This window comes from Thunnus albacares, chromosome 9 (assembly GCF_914725855.1).
Source record: "Thunnus albacares chromosome 9, fThuAlb1.1, whole genome shotgun sequence".
Lineage (NCBI taxonomy): Eukaryota > Metazoa > Chordata > Actinopteri > Scombriformes > Scombridae > Thunnus > Thunnus albacares.
In genome coordinates this window covers 5,324,772-5,338,274 of record NC_058114.1, presented here as the reverse complement: position 1 = coordinate 5,338,274, position 13,503 = coordinate 5,324,772, and the positions used below count along the sequence as shown (strand labels likewise).

Genomic DNA, 13,503 nt, shown 5'->3' with positions numbered 1-13,503 from the left:
AGCACTAAATCCGCCCATCTGTTTCCCTCAACCACCGATATTCATGAGACAGAAGCTTCAGTGCAAGAGTTTCTTTTTATTATCATTATTATTATTATTAACCGTTGACACAATCAGCAGAGAAACAAGGCGTGACGACAGACAGGAACAGACGTACTGGAATCAGATCTTATTGAAAGCCGCTACGTCGACACTCTGAATCTGAAACAGAAACAAAAAAGGAGAAAATTTAATGAGTTACAGAAACCTAACTTGCAAATATAACAGTGTCACACCTGAAAAACTTAAGTATACCTGCTAAAAAGGAAATTTCTCTTGCAAAATGAACTTTCATGTTACTGTATGTACTGTAATCTTCTCATTTAGGCCACATGATGGCAGCGAGGTGCTTTAACCTTTGGCTGGGTAGAGTCTGAAACAACAGCCCTCTAATTAATGATTGTTATAATGTTCAGTTATGTTGATTCAATTTAACGGTAATTTTGGAGGCTTTAGTTTGCAGTGCTGTTGATTTTTATTACATTATACTGATGGAAGATTGAGTTTGTCCATCTAATTTATATCATTGAGGACAGACTAATGACTGTACAGCTGAATCAACACTTTTCAAACAGTTTTCAAACAAAAAAAATGAACATTATAACCATCATGACGGTAGGATTTACTGCATGGATGTTGAATTAGAAAGCATTAATTTGAACTAGATGTACCTAATAAACTAACAACTGTGTCTGTCAATATTGTGTTTGTGAGTTAAAACCTACAAGAATGTGCACAGTCTCTGCTTTAGGGCAAAATTTTGAAGATGCAACTTTTTTCACATTCAAATAAATATGTTTAAAGAGTAAAAAAAATAAATGAAAACATCAACCACATCATGCATTAAGCTGTAGAAGAGAAATAATGGTTTTGTGTACTTATTTGAATGTGTAAAACAAATTGTAGGCTACTGAAAAACTGTTAAAGGTTTTTTTTTAAGTTTTCTTTAAACTGAAGTTTAAAATTGAATGTTTCAGTTGCTGCAATAACTACAGTACATCACCAATAGAAAACTCTGTGATCTGCATAAACTCAAACTGCATTTTCACCTGAATTGATGTGTTTCTACTTAAATCATAAACAGATCTAGATTACAGTAATTCCAGATGTTCAGGAAGTGTCTGCGGCTCAGCTGTGTGTGTGTGTGTGTGTGTGTGTGTGTGTGTGTGTGTGTGTGTGTGCGCCCACTTAGTGTATTAAACTGTACTCACATAGTCTTCAAACTTGGTGATCTCCTCCTCCAGCATGTCTGTTCCCACCTTGTCGTCTTCCACCACACACGCGATCTGGAGCTTCTTGATGCCGTAACCAACGGGAACCAGTTTGGACGTCCCCCATAACAGTCCGTCAGCCTGCACCGAGCGCACGCACTCCTCCAGCTTCACCATGTCTGTTTCATCATCCCACTAAAAAAAGGAGAGAGAGAGGAGATAAAACAGAAGATGAGCAGGGAACAAAGTGTTTTTTCATGATGATGATGATGATGATGATCCAGCACCGACTTACAGGTTTCACATCCAGTAAGATCGAGGACTTGGCGATGACACCGGGTTTCTTGGCCTTCTTCTCCGCGTACTCTTTCAACCTCTGCTCTTTGAGTTTCTCCGCCTCTTCGTCTTCATCGCTGCCGAACAGGTCGATATCATCGTCGTCGTCCTCTTCCTCTTCAGCCGGGTTGATGGTCTTCTGCTGGACGGTGGTGCCCTGAACAGAATGAACATAAATCACTCCTTATAGACAGGTATTTTTTTTGCTATTTTCTGCAGTTAAAACTAAAAGAGAAGAAGAGTGATGTGATAAAAGTCGTGTGAAGAATCTTACGTTTGTGTAGGGGACTGAAGGAGCGGGAGCCGGAGTTACAGCTGCGGGGGATTTCTCCAGAACCGCTACCCGACATTCCAGTTTGGATAACGCAGCCCTCAAGTCCTCCACCACTGAAGAAGAAAGAACAAATAGATCCTTTTTGAACGATGTGTACTAAAAAAACACCAGCTCCTACAGAGAGTTATGCATTATGGGTTGTTTGTAGCTTTAATGTTGCTAAGCTAGCGAGCGTCTTCACGTCTGTTTATAAGTCCATTAGATTCAGTCGAGTGTTTTGTTAGCTGAAGGAGCTTCTGACGGCTCGTTTAATGTGTTTTTCCCGCCGTGGAGGATATAAATTCATGACGAGTGAAAACGAGTTTATAGTGTTTACGTCTTTAAACGTCTTTACTGCCGACTCGTCTGTCGAGCGGCCGAGAATTACTGCAGTCACAGATGATGAGGAGATTAAATATACAGGCTGGAAAATTGTTATCTGCCAGAGAAAATCATCTGGACGGTTCCAGCTGCCAGAGACATGAAATTTACTGTTTCTGTTTTAATGTTTATTATTTCACTTTTATGAGAGAGAGAAGACTTCCAGGATGAGGACTCTCTTCTCCTGGGATAAACAGGATCTTAATGAAACTTCAGTAAGTATTTTTCCCAAAAAACAGCTGTTGATGGGGTTTTATATTCAGGCCAATATGGTAAATACATAAATCATCAAGTATTCTAGATAACAGGAGACACCGAGATAAAAAAAAATGTTTCCTGGTTAAAGCCTCTCAAATGTGACGATTCACTTTTTACCTTTTTGTATAATGTAAAATCAAATATGTTTGTTATTCTAAAAGGTCATATAAAATCAGCGATTTCTAGAGGTTGAGCTCTGCTACCTTCTGATCATTTGTTATTCTTTATATGTCTTGAAAATGTGTTAATTGATTCCCTGAAAAAAAGAAATTATTTAATAAGGGCTCTAATTATGTAACAGAAGTTTCCATTAAGTGTACCTAATCTGTAACATCACAGAAACTGAGGATTAATGCAGACACATATGGCATCTTACCTCTGCTTATTCTGTCTAAACAAGTTAAGACAAACAAAATGTTTTCTATTTATAACCATGAAACAAATTGCAGAAGCTGTAATCAACAAATATGTGTCATTTTGAGTTTTTTTTCTTTTAGTCAAGCTAATCATGTAAACATCATCCTTCTGCAGCTCTAATAATATCCACAAAGTGACCAGAAATACCAAAGAAGCCTCCAACAAACCCACCTTTGTGTAAGCTGTGGTTCTCCAGCTCCAGGCTCTTGATGCGACAGATGATTTCTCCTTGATCAGCTGGGCTGCTGCTGCTGCTGCTCTGCACAGTGAACACACACACACACACACACACACACACACACACACACACACACACACACACACACACACACACACACACACACACACACACACACACACACACACAGAGGAAACAAGTCAACACAGTGCAGAGAGAACAACAGACCGTTAGTTCCTTCATCAAACCCAGGCCTGTTAAAAAAAAAAAGCAAAAAGCTCATATGTGAACACACAGCACACAGCCAGTGTCCATCTCCACAGCCTCTACAGCCAGACTGAAGCTGTAAACGGACCCGGAATGCAAATATTAAAACAAAAAAAGGGTGACAAGCAGCTATTAAGGTGGAGTCTGCGTCTAAAAACACTGCACACATCTATAACCCGAGGTAGGGTTCATATCAGCTGAGCGTGGATGTCACTGACGGAGCGTTTTGGCTTCAGAGTTGCTTCACACGAGACAGGACGGCACTTACGAGCTGTGACTGTTGGCTCGGGGAAGGTTGACCAGACCCTCTGTTACACAGTGTAGTCTTCAGCTGGGAGGAGGAGGAGGAGGAGGAGGAGGAGGAGGAGGAGGAGGGGATTTCAGGCATGGAAAAAAAGGAAAACCAGGGGGGAAAAGGGAGGGAAGGAGGAATGAAAGAAGTGCTACTGAGGAGAGTAGAAGAGAAAGCAAACAGAGCAGCCGAGGAAACACTGTAGAGCTGATGGAAGAGATCACTGAAAGCAGATGTTTGCACACTAAAAAAAAAAAAAATCACATTCATGTCTCCATACAGGAAGGCTTATTTGGTGCTGAGCATCCAACTTCTACTTCAATTTAAAGAAAATCTGTATGCAAAGCTAAATATTTTAACATATCAGCAACAAGACAGCATTCATAAAACAAATCTGTCAAACAACTTTTAAAAAGGTTCAGTCTGTCAAATCCCATGAAAAGACCAAAACCAACAATGAATTTGTGCGTGTAGTCATAGATATCTTCTTCCTCTGAGTCCACAAAGTAATAAAAACACACCAGTGAGTCACACGGTTGCACTGTGAGAGCCGGTTTTAAACATTTATATCTGTAGTAGCAGCTGATGGGTATAAAGTGTGTTAGGAAGGTCTTCACGTGGGATTTCTGGACAGTGACGAGACGTTCGCACGTACGGGCTGAAGAACTGGGACAGCGACGGCTGCTGTTCATTATGAATGAGACCTGACTCTCCAGCCCAGTGACCCCAACTGAACTAGAAGAATCTTTCACACATAGTTCCTGGTAAATTACTGGGATAATCTTTCACTATTCACACATGCAGCTACATTCGGGAACATTTCCGCCTTTTCACACATGCCATGGCGATGCTGGAGTAGACGGGGCGATGGGACAGTCCAGCAGATGGAGGTCATGCAACACTTATGGATGCCAACCACCACAAAACTCAACAGAAGAAGACTGTACGTGTACACGGCAAGGAGACGTTTTTGTCCGGTGCCAATATCCTTGTGATGTATTTTATATTCTACAAGTTTGTGAGACAAATAACCCACGAATGCGTTGGCAAGGCAACCGTAATCAAGTCACAGATTCAAATATGTCATCAGGCAGACATAACTCTTTACGTGCTTGTTGTCCCCGCAATGTTACTGCTTTCATTCACAACACAGCCGTACTGGCATTTCCCCCGAAATGTTACCAAGTCTTGAGGTGGGAAACTAGTGGTACAGATTTCCCTGAATATGGATCCCTGCTCTCGTTCACACATGACTCCACGCAGGAAACGTTCCTGAACATTTCAGGGATAAACTGCATGTGTGAGCAAGTCAATCACAGTCATTTTGATTGCTGAAGAATAAAAGCTGATCATCATCATGGTCTCCGGTTTCTCTCTGACGCAACATCGCCGACAACGTACATAATGTGCTTAACGCAACACATACACACACACAGTACAGTACTTACTCACTTCATACGTTCGTTCTCTCTCTGTTAGGCCACTAAGCACCTGCAAAGCTTTGTGCCACTTGTCAGGTGGAACAGAGTGTTGAGGTACTTATTCTCAACGGCTTCTCCTTGATCTACTGTAGCTGGGATTGTACCTCATTTGTACATCTCTTTGGACAAAAAGTGTCTGCCGAATGAATGAACGTAATCGAGTGTAAATGTGTGAAAAAACATAGAATCACTCCAACTTTAACCTTCAAGCACCAACAGATCACCTGCTCAATACGCTGTAACACAAATGTTCTTATCTGCAACAGCTATGAAAGGTCTCAACAGGATGTCCCAATGACCCGCTGCAATAAAAGCCATTTATTGGCCTCAGAGTGCCAAGAGGAGTCTGCACGTCTCCAAGTGTGGTTTACTTCCAGGATTTAACTGAGCAGGACGTTATACACATCAGCAAAGCACAAGTAACGTTGGCCAATCAGGACAGTTTGCCTCTCATAGCAGGTTTCAGATTTCAAGGCCGTACAAAAAGGTAAACACCAGCAAGACAAACATATGCAGCAGCAGGGATGTTTGTAAGTGGCTTTTTTACAACGGTACAAACACTAATAAATGTTTCTATAGTGTGGAGATTCACATTAACATCACCACATGTACAGTTAGTGTTACCCTCATTTTGGCAGCAGAGACTGAGATTATAATCCCCAATCATGAAGCGGACTAAACCCTGTACGGACTTTTTAAAGCAGTGTGTGAAACGTGACATTGATGGCTCAGGCTTCTTGTTCTTGAGTGGAAGCGGAAAATGTAGAGATCAAAAAAATGCAGATACAACACATTCAATGATACTTACTCCTGCTAGGGACTTCTGGATGTTCTCCCTGGCTCGAGCGATGTCTTGCAGAATGGTGTTGGCTCCGACATCCTTAGAGAAGATGAACGGAGGTGAATGTTTGAGGATAGTATATCTGGAACGTACCACGTCCAAGGGGGACTGGGCAGGCTCAGATTTCGTTTCAAGAATCTAAAGCCTGTTGCCTTTGAGTCTAAGGGCACTTTTCACATAGAGCAGGTCTAGAGTGTACTCTTTAATTTACAGAGACCCAGTAATTCCCCCCATGAGCAAGAACTTGGTGACAGCGGTGAGGAAAAACTCCCCTTTAACGGGTAGAAACCTCAAGCAGAACCGGGCTCTTGGTGGGAGGCCGTCTGCTTTGGAGAATACGTTTGGTACTTTCAGAGGTTATTCACATACAGTAGAACTTTACAGACTATTATTAACAACGTGGAAAAGCTAAACCGAACCCCTTCCGGGCCAGCGTACGTACCTGCGTCGTTTGTGAGGGGCCGTTCACGCGCTCGTAGAAGCGTCTCTCCGCCTCGTCGTAGCGAGGTTTCTCAAACCAGATCTTCTCCTGGGCCAGGAAGTCGACGGCGCTCATGGTTCTACAGAGGAGAGAAGCAAGGAAGGACAAGAGAGGGATGTATGAACAGGACACGGGAGGTCAGGGAGAAAGAAAAAAAAAAACAATCTGTATTACTAATACTATTTATTATAATGATACTTAAAGTCGACCAACAGGTAATCTCACAATGTTCCATATATTAGCTGTAAAATCTTATCTACTCTTCCCACAAACAGACCATCCCAACACAACTATACAAAAGACTTAAACTTACTAACTTAAATGAAATTTGGCAAAACGCAACGATGGTCCATACAAACAGTCATTCAGGAAAATTAAAATCAGACCACAAGAAATAAGAAATGAACCGAGATAAATGAAAAGAAAAACGAGATGAAGAAGGGAGGGGGGAAACGTTCACACCTTCAAATCAAAAAAGGATAAAAAAAAAAAAACATGATGATGTAATAAAAGACAAACAATGAAAGAGGAACTGAAACTGAAGCGGCTCCGTTCTCCGGGTTTGGTCATACTTGTCCCTCAGTGGGGCGGTGGAGGCGACCGGTGAGGCGACCGGTGAGGCGTCCGCTTCCGGCCTCCGACCCTTCTTCGCCACCACAGCTTCACCCCCACTGTGACCATGGAAACGGCTCTCCGCAGCATCGTATCGCCACTTGTCCAGCCACACCCGCTCGCTGTCCGGATGCAGGAAGTAGCAGAATCCCAGCCCCGACGCGTCTTCTTTCTCGGGGATCTCGGCCGGTTCCTCCTCCTCCTGGATCGGGTGCAGAGCGTGGAAGGCTTCTCCTTTACCCTGCGGGGCTGCTTTTTTTTCCTCCGCCGCCGCTTCCTCTTCTTCCTCCTCCTCCTCCTCCTCGGCCTCCTCCTCCTCCTCCTCTTCTTCTACAAGGCTTTGAGGGTGGTGGTCGCTACCTCTGGAGGTGGAGGCGCTGCTGGATCGCTTGGAGGAATTGTTGCCGTACAGGTTTTGGTAGAAGGCCGCTTCGGCGCGATCGTACAGCGGTTTCTCCAACCACACGTCTCTTAGCAGCTCCACCGGGATGCGGGGCAGCCCGTTAATCGACTGCCGATTGGTCGGCGTGGCGGCTGCTTGCTGGATGACGGGAGTCACGGGGGTCGGGGTGAGAGACTGGTATCCTTCGTCGGGCGTCGTGGGTGCGTTGGAGCGGTTGGACGGGGATGGGAGGTCCAAAGAGTTCGGAATGGACAGATGCATGGATTCTTCGACGAAGCGGTGTTCTGCCTGGTCAAAGGTCATCTTGTTCACCCACACGTCTTGTACGATATGATGGCAAGCCACCTGATTGCCGTGGTGACATGTCAGTCCTGAAGAAGACGGGGGCGCGGCGGATGGAGAGTTTGAGTGTTTCCCCGGGGCTGGAGGTGACCCGTTCAGCTTGGCGGTCCCGTTGGAGGAGTTCGCCAACCAGCGCTGGTAGAGGCTCTCCGCTCGCTCGTAGACGTTGCGCTCGAACCACACATTAGCGCACTCGGACTGCAGGCCGATCAGCGCGGCTCGGGGGTCAGGCGGTTGGCTCGTCGTTTTGTTTGGTTTCTCTTCGTTCTTGGACTTATTATCGACCTTCCCCTCGGGGCGACTCTCGGGATTGGATGAACGTTTCCTGCGGCGGCGGCGGCTTTTCCCGGTAGGCTTTCCGTCTCCGTTCAAGCTTCCGCTCTCCGGGGAGGACGAGGCGGTCTCTCCGTTTCTCTGGTCCGAGTTGGCCTTGTTTCTACACCCCGCCGCTACATTGGTTGAACAATCCACCTGACAGTGGTTGGACGGCTGATCATGTTCTGACTGATCCGCAGCAGACATCATCTTTGATCCGTTGCAGGAAAAAAAAAAAAAAAAAAAAGAGAATAACAGGTACAGGCTTTTGGATTAGTTAGAGAGAGGTACGAAGGTTTAGAGACACAGAAGGATTGATCTATTAAGACTTTGGCTTTGTTAGACAACTTCATGTATGCAGAATACAGTCTACAAATCAGTCCCAGAGCAACACAAGTAGCATGCAGGAAACTGGAAGACGCCCATGCAGGGAAATGTTAAGTGAATGGAATCTGCTTGTTTGTTATTGGCAGTGACTGTAGATAAATATGGACGACACATTTCCACTTCCTGCCGCTAAACAAAAGTGAAGCCAAAATGTCTCCTTTCCGGGAGCAGCCACCCTGCTTGTGCGATGTCATTTGGAGCCAGAGTCTGCAGGCTGCCGGCCCCCCTCAGCTATCCCGCCTCCTGACAGAGGTTTGAGAGTGGCTGTCACAGCTGTCAATCATGACATCACACCCCCTTCTTTATATCGTCAAATAACTAATTAAAAACCTTATCAGAACACTTGGACAAACATCAGCAAAAGACAAACTTTCTTTGGAGAAAAAAAAATTTATTTTTGACGTGTGCTTTTATTTTTTTAGTTTGGCTTATGTCCAATCAGCTAACAGGAAGGGGGCGGGACTTATGAGCTATACTACAGCCAGCCACCAGGGGGCAATCCAGATGTTTTGCCTTCACTTTTGGGGAGCTGTCGTGACGTCCATCTTTATAAAAACAGTCAATGGTTATTTGTCAAGTCACAGTAAGCATTTAATAAACCCTGAACGAGGAGTATCCACTGCTGAACTCACATGATGCACTTTAATTCTACGTAATAATGCCAGTCGGCCCCCCGAGTGAAGCCAAAATATAAAACACCAGTTCACTTCCCTGCTCTATCATTTCTATAATTGCCTGTAACCACATTTTTTTAGCAAGCTATCATTAAATTCTACTGTAATATTTATGAACCAGAAAAAAATCTTGCATTTTTGTTTTTTTATGTGACACAGCCTTTAAAGTCAAAACAGCATGCGTAGTTTTGACAATCAAGATACCTTTTTTTTTTAGCCTGGATTATTTACAACACACTGCAGCAGTCAGATTACGGACAGATTACAGTGTTGTAAAGGGTTCTTAGTAAAAACTTTCCATTTCAAACCTGAAAAATGACTCATAATAACTTGACAAATGTGAACAACATGAGCATGCAAAGAAAGAAAAGGGTGTGAAGAATCTAAGTCTTCTAAATATGAAGAGACAATGACACGCTGACAAGCTCATGCAAGCAAACTAATTGATAAAACAGATATCGAGGTTTCGCTCCGTTAACAAATCAATCACACATCAAGCAAGCCATGCTGACATTTTAGTATTTTATTTCAGTACAGGAAATGCATTCCCTTCATGTTTCACCGTGTGGAGGTTAGTCATATTGATCAAACGCTAACACACCACCGAAACGGATCTCAGAGACTCTTTTTTTTTTTTTTGGGAAGTCATTTCCTGCTGTCAAGGAGAAACTCATATTTCAAGCTCTTAACTCACCTTCCTTTGTTAAAGGTGTAAAACTCAAAAAGGAGCGTAAAAGTCAAATTCTCAGCGCGTTTCTTTTCATCCAGTTAACCGCAAGCCATTGAAAAAAAGAAATTGAACAATCACCACCTTGCAAAAAAAATAAACCAAAACAAATATGTACAAAAAAGCAGCTCAAAACCCAAAAGTACATGTTCACTGTCATCAGCGATACTCACTTGCCAAATTCTGAATGCGAGACGAGAGGAAAGAGTGTTAAAAATACCCTCTAGTAGTTTTTGGATGATGATGAATATAGGAAATAATTTCACTATTAATTGCTAAAGGCTGTAAGATTACGTAAGAACATGAAGCCACGACTTGGATGCATCTGAAAGCTTTTTTTTTTTCCCCCTCCATCTGCTTTGCTCTCCTCCTCAAACGGAAGACGCTGGGGAGAGTTTATTTGACATTTTCTGTTACAGTAGCCCCGTCAAAAACTTCAATCCAATTAGCCAGTCGAGCAAATGTTACAACGGTAGCAAATAGTCCCGCCGTGCTGGCAGTTATAGACGTGTTTATGTGCTGAATTACTCTGCCACATTTTATCAATTTCTTCTCGTCTCACCAGGAGAGAGTTCAGGAGTTGTTGCCAAGTGTGGTGGTTTGTCTAACTGACATGTTTTTAATAGTTTTTGGACAAAAAAACGGAGCTCTACGGGACAGAGGAAGAAATTAGATTAGACTTTGGCTACACAGGCAATATTAGTAGAATCAATTTCCTAATGAAATAAAAAAAAATATCACCAACTTTCTCCTTGTGCTGATCAGAGATTATCTCCATATCATCATCATCAGCTCGTTGTATATAACCTACAATAAAGCGTCCACAATCTTATTTAGCGTATTTGCTGGCTGATGCAATCAAATACCATTTACTTTACTAATATCGTTTAATCGCACTGATGCCTGTGTGACAGTTTTCCTGCTTCACAAGGAAATTATCTAAAGGTTCAGATAAAGTGCAGCATTGGCAGGAAAGCAGTGGCTTGTGGGCCAAATCCGGCCCTCTAACAAAAACATCTGGCCCCTTAATGGCAACTTTCCCTTTTAAACATTACAGTAAATCTTTTACATGATGCTTTATAACAATGTTAACATAAGGGTCATGTACATTCCACTAGATATGAACTGGTAATGTCTTATAAAACGTATGAGATGAATAAAACAGGCACACGGCATAATTTGCTGCAGTGTTTATATCTCTAGTCTGTTCTACTTTTAGTTATTCTATTTATTTTTTATATTTGAGTTGGTCTGTTCAGTTATTGTATATAATTCAGCCTTTAATTGTATTTGTTTCTTTCACCTACCTGCTGCTGCAACACTTTAATTTCCCTTTGGGGCTAATAAACTGCTCTATCCATCGATCGATCGATCGATCTATTCTGCTGATCTAACCAGAACAGATCTGTGTCAATGACAGCACTTTGCTTCAACTATAAATGAAGCAGGCTGCTGTTTATTGTGTGTGGAAAAGATATCTTGAAGTGTAACACAGAAGATACGTTCATGTTTATGAGTCTTAATGTGCTGCTTTCACTCCGTTTGGGAATTATGACAGTTGCCTTCAGATGAGGGCTGGGCGATACGGACAAAATCAAATGTCACGATATTTTTGACCAAATACCTCAATATCGATATTGTGACGATATCGTAAGAATGACGATTGGTGCTTTCACAAAATATGTACACAATGAGATTTTTGATAAATAATCATCAGTAATGTGGATGTAATGATTAAGTGGGTAAAGGCAGTCTGGTAAGTACAGAAAATGACATCACTTTACTGTGATGCAGCCTTTAAAACCAGGAAAAGATACTTATGCCACATCACCATATTACGATACCCAAAATCTTAGACAATACCTAGTCTCATATCATGATAGATATCATATCGATATAGTGCTCTGCCCTACTTCAGATACAACTGTAAAACTGCTCTATAAACCAATTTTATTATCTAATAAATTAAAAGAAATAAACAAACATGTTGCTTGTACAACGTTGCCCCCCAATAAACAGTACTAAAAAAAACCTGGCCCATAGTTGAATGTAATTACTGACCCCTGCAGTACAGGAAGGGTGGGGTGCAGTGATTTGCTCAAGGGCACTTCAGCAAGGAATATACCACTGATACACTTTTTTTTTTTTTTTTACTTGTAGTTGTATATTCCCATTTTCTAATATCACATAAAACGCCTCTTAACAGCATCACACCACCAAAGATCAATAGCCCAGATTCACTGAGATAACACGTCATGTTTAAAGGACTTCACACTAGAGAGCAACACACACTTTCACCAGTGTGGTGACACGTGTGTACTGTCATCAAGAATAAGCCTGTTAATACAAGATATAATACAGGAAAGGGAAAAGCAAATAAAAGCTGTCATCACCTTAATCAAAGGTGCGCCCGGTTAACCTTAACATTAGCCATCTTTCATCATGTAGAAACGGATGAAATAATGTCTCGTTTAGCATTTAAAAGGAGACACTGAAGTAACTGTGGTTGCTTTAAAACGTGACACTAAAGCAGTCGTTTTTAATTCTGTCATTAATATGAAATGTCACCGTAAGACAGCCGGCCATTGATGCCGGTGTCTGGCCGGGCTGCCGACTGCCGCTCCGGGCAGTTAGCACTAGCAAGCTGCCGCTCTCAGCTAGCCGCTTGCTAGCCTCGGCTAACACAAGCCGTAAACCTCTAAATATTCATTCATTTCCCAAAATGTCTCATAAACGATAATCCCCGGACTGAAAGCTCAGACTGTCAGTCAGCGTTAGCGTTACTTACTGCTGTGATTTTTGTCTTGTCGGATCTGGTTCAGGCCGGTGGATACAACGCGTGTTTCAGCAGCCGGGAGTGACAACGGGAAGGAGGAAGAAGAGGGAGGAGGAAGGAGCAGCGGTGACTGTGTGATCTTTGAGGGTGGGGGAGGGGGAGTTATGAATGAATAATGCTGCCGGACGCCACGTTAAATATCAAATAAAATGCTGACAAATCAGTAAACTGTGGCCTACCAGGTTCATTTATAGCAGCGCTCTTTAAATATATATTTATGTACATAAAACGGTCTAAATAGCTTCACTTCCAGCATTTTCAACCTTTGTTCCAAAGCATGACGAGCATTTACTGTTTATGACATATTACACTAGTCAGTATGTTGTAATACTTTACTCATTTCCGCAAATCCCTGAAGATCAGGTTCACAATTTTCCAATATGTCTTAAAACAGGGCTCCCGTATGAACACTGGAAGAGTCATTTTGTGCAAAAATGTATTTAGAAGTTTATCTGAAGCAGTCTGAGTTAGTCATATAATGTGGATATCGGCCACATTTACAGTCTTTTTAGCATCAAATTCCCTCTGTTTCCTTGGAAAGTGTTTCTGTTGAGCTGTGGTGAAGTATAGTAACAAAAAGAGAGACTTTGGCACTAAAAAGACACTTGATTTGACTCATTTGAAGCTTCATATTAGCTTCAGATAAACCTTTAAACACATTTTAGCACAGGAGGAGGACTGTGGATTTTGTAGTTTTCCTGGAGCTTTCAAT

General features: G+C 42.4%; 2 protein-coding genes across 5 annotated transcripts; both read right to left on the bottom strand.

Moving 5' to 3' along the window:
• Positions 1–56: 56 nt before the first annotated feature.
• Positions 57–12,872, bottom strand: LOC122989236 (elongation factor 1-delta-like). Of its 3 annotated transcripts, none has more exons than XM_044361991.1 (9): positions 12,744–12,872; positions 6,457–6,574; positions 5,982–6,053; positions 3,669–3,731; positions 3,127–3,214; positions 1,861–1,973; positions 1,546–1,743; positions 1,251–1,445; positions 57–201 (listed from the first exon to the last, which is right to left on the bottom strand). In XM_044361991.1, the coding sequence occupies exons 2-9, from the start codon at positions 6,568–6,570 to the stop codon at positions 163–165; spliced, it is 882 nt and encodes a 293-aa protein (XP_044217926.1). In that variant the 5' UTR covers positions 6,571–6,574; positions 12,744–12,872; the 3' UTR covers positions 57–162. The 3 variants fall into 3 exon arrangements, with proteins under 3 accessions (XP_044217926.1, XP_044217927.1, XP_044217928.1); XM_044361992.1 differs by having other exon boundaries at positions 3,706–3,708; XM_044361993.1 differs by lacking the exon at positions 3,669–3,731.
• On the bottom strand, positions 6,587–12,737 carry LOC122989235. 2 transcript variants are annotated; one of them, XM_044361990.1, is made up of 3 exons: positions 10,129–12,737; positions 9,923–9,984; positions 6,587–8,377 (listed from the first exon to the last, which is right to left on the bottom strand). In XM_044361990.1, exon 3 carries the CDS (start codon positions 8,375–8,377, stop codon positions 6,965–6,967), a length of 1,413 nt encoding a protein of 470 aa, XP_044217925.1. In that variant the 5' UTR covers positions 9,923–9,984; positions 10,129–12,737; the 3' UTR covers positions 6,587–6,964. The 2 variants fall into 2 exon arrangements, with proteins under 2 accessions (XP_044217925.1, XP_044217923.1); XM_044361988.1 differs by having other exon boundaries at positions 9,923–12,737.
• Positions 12,873–13,503: the final 631 nt, after the last annotated feature.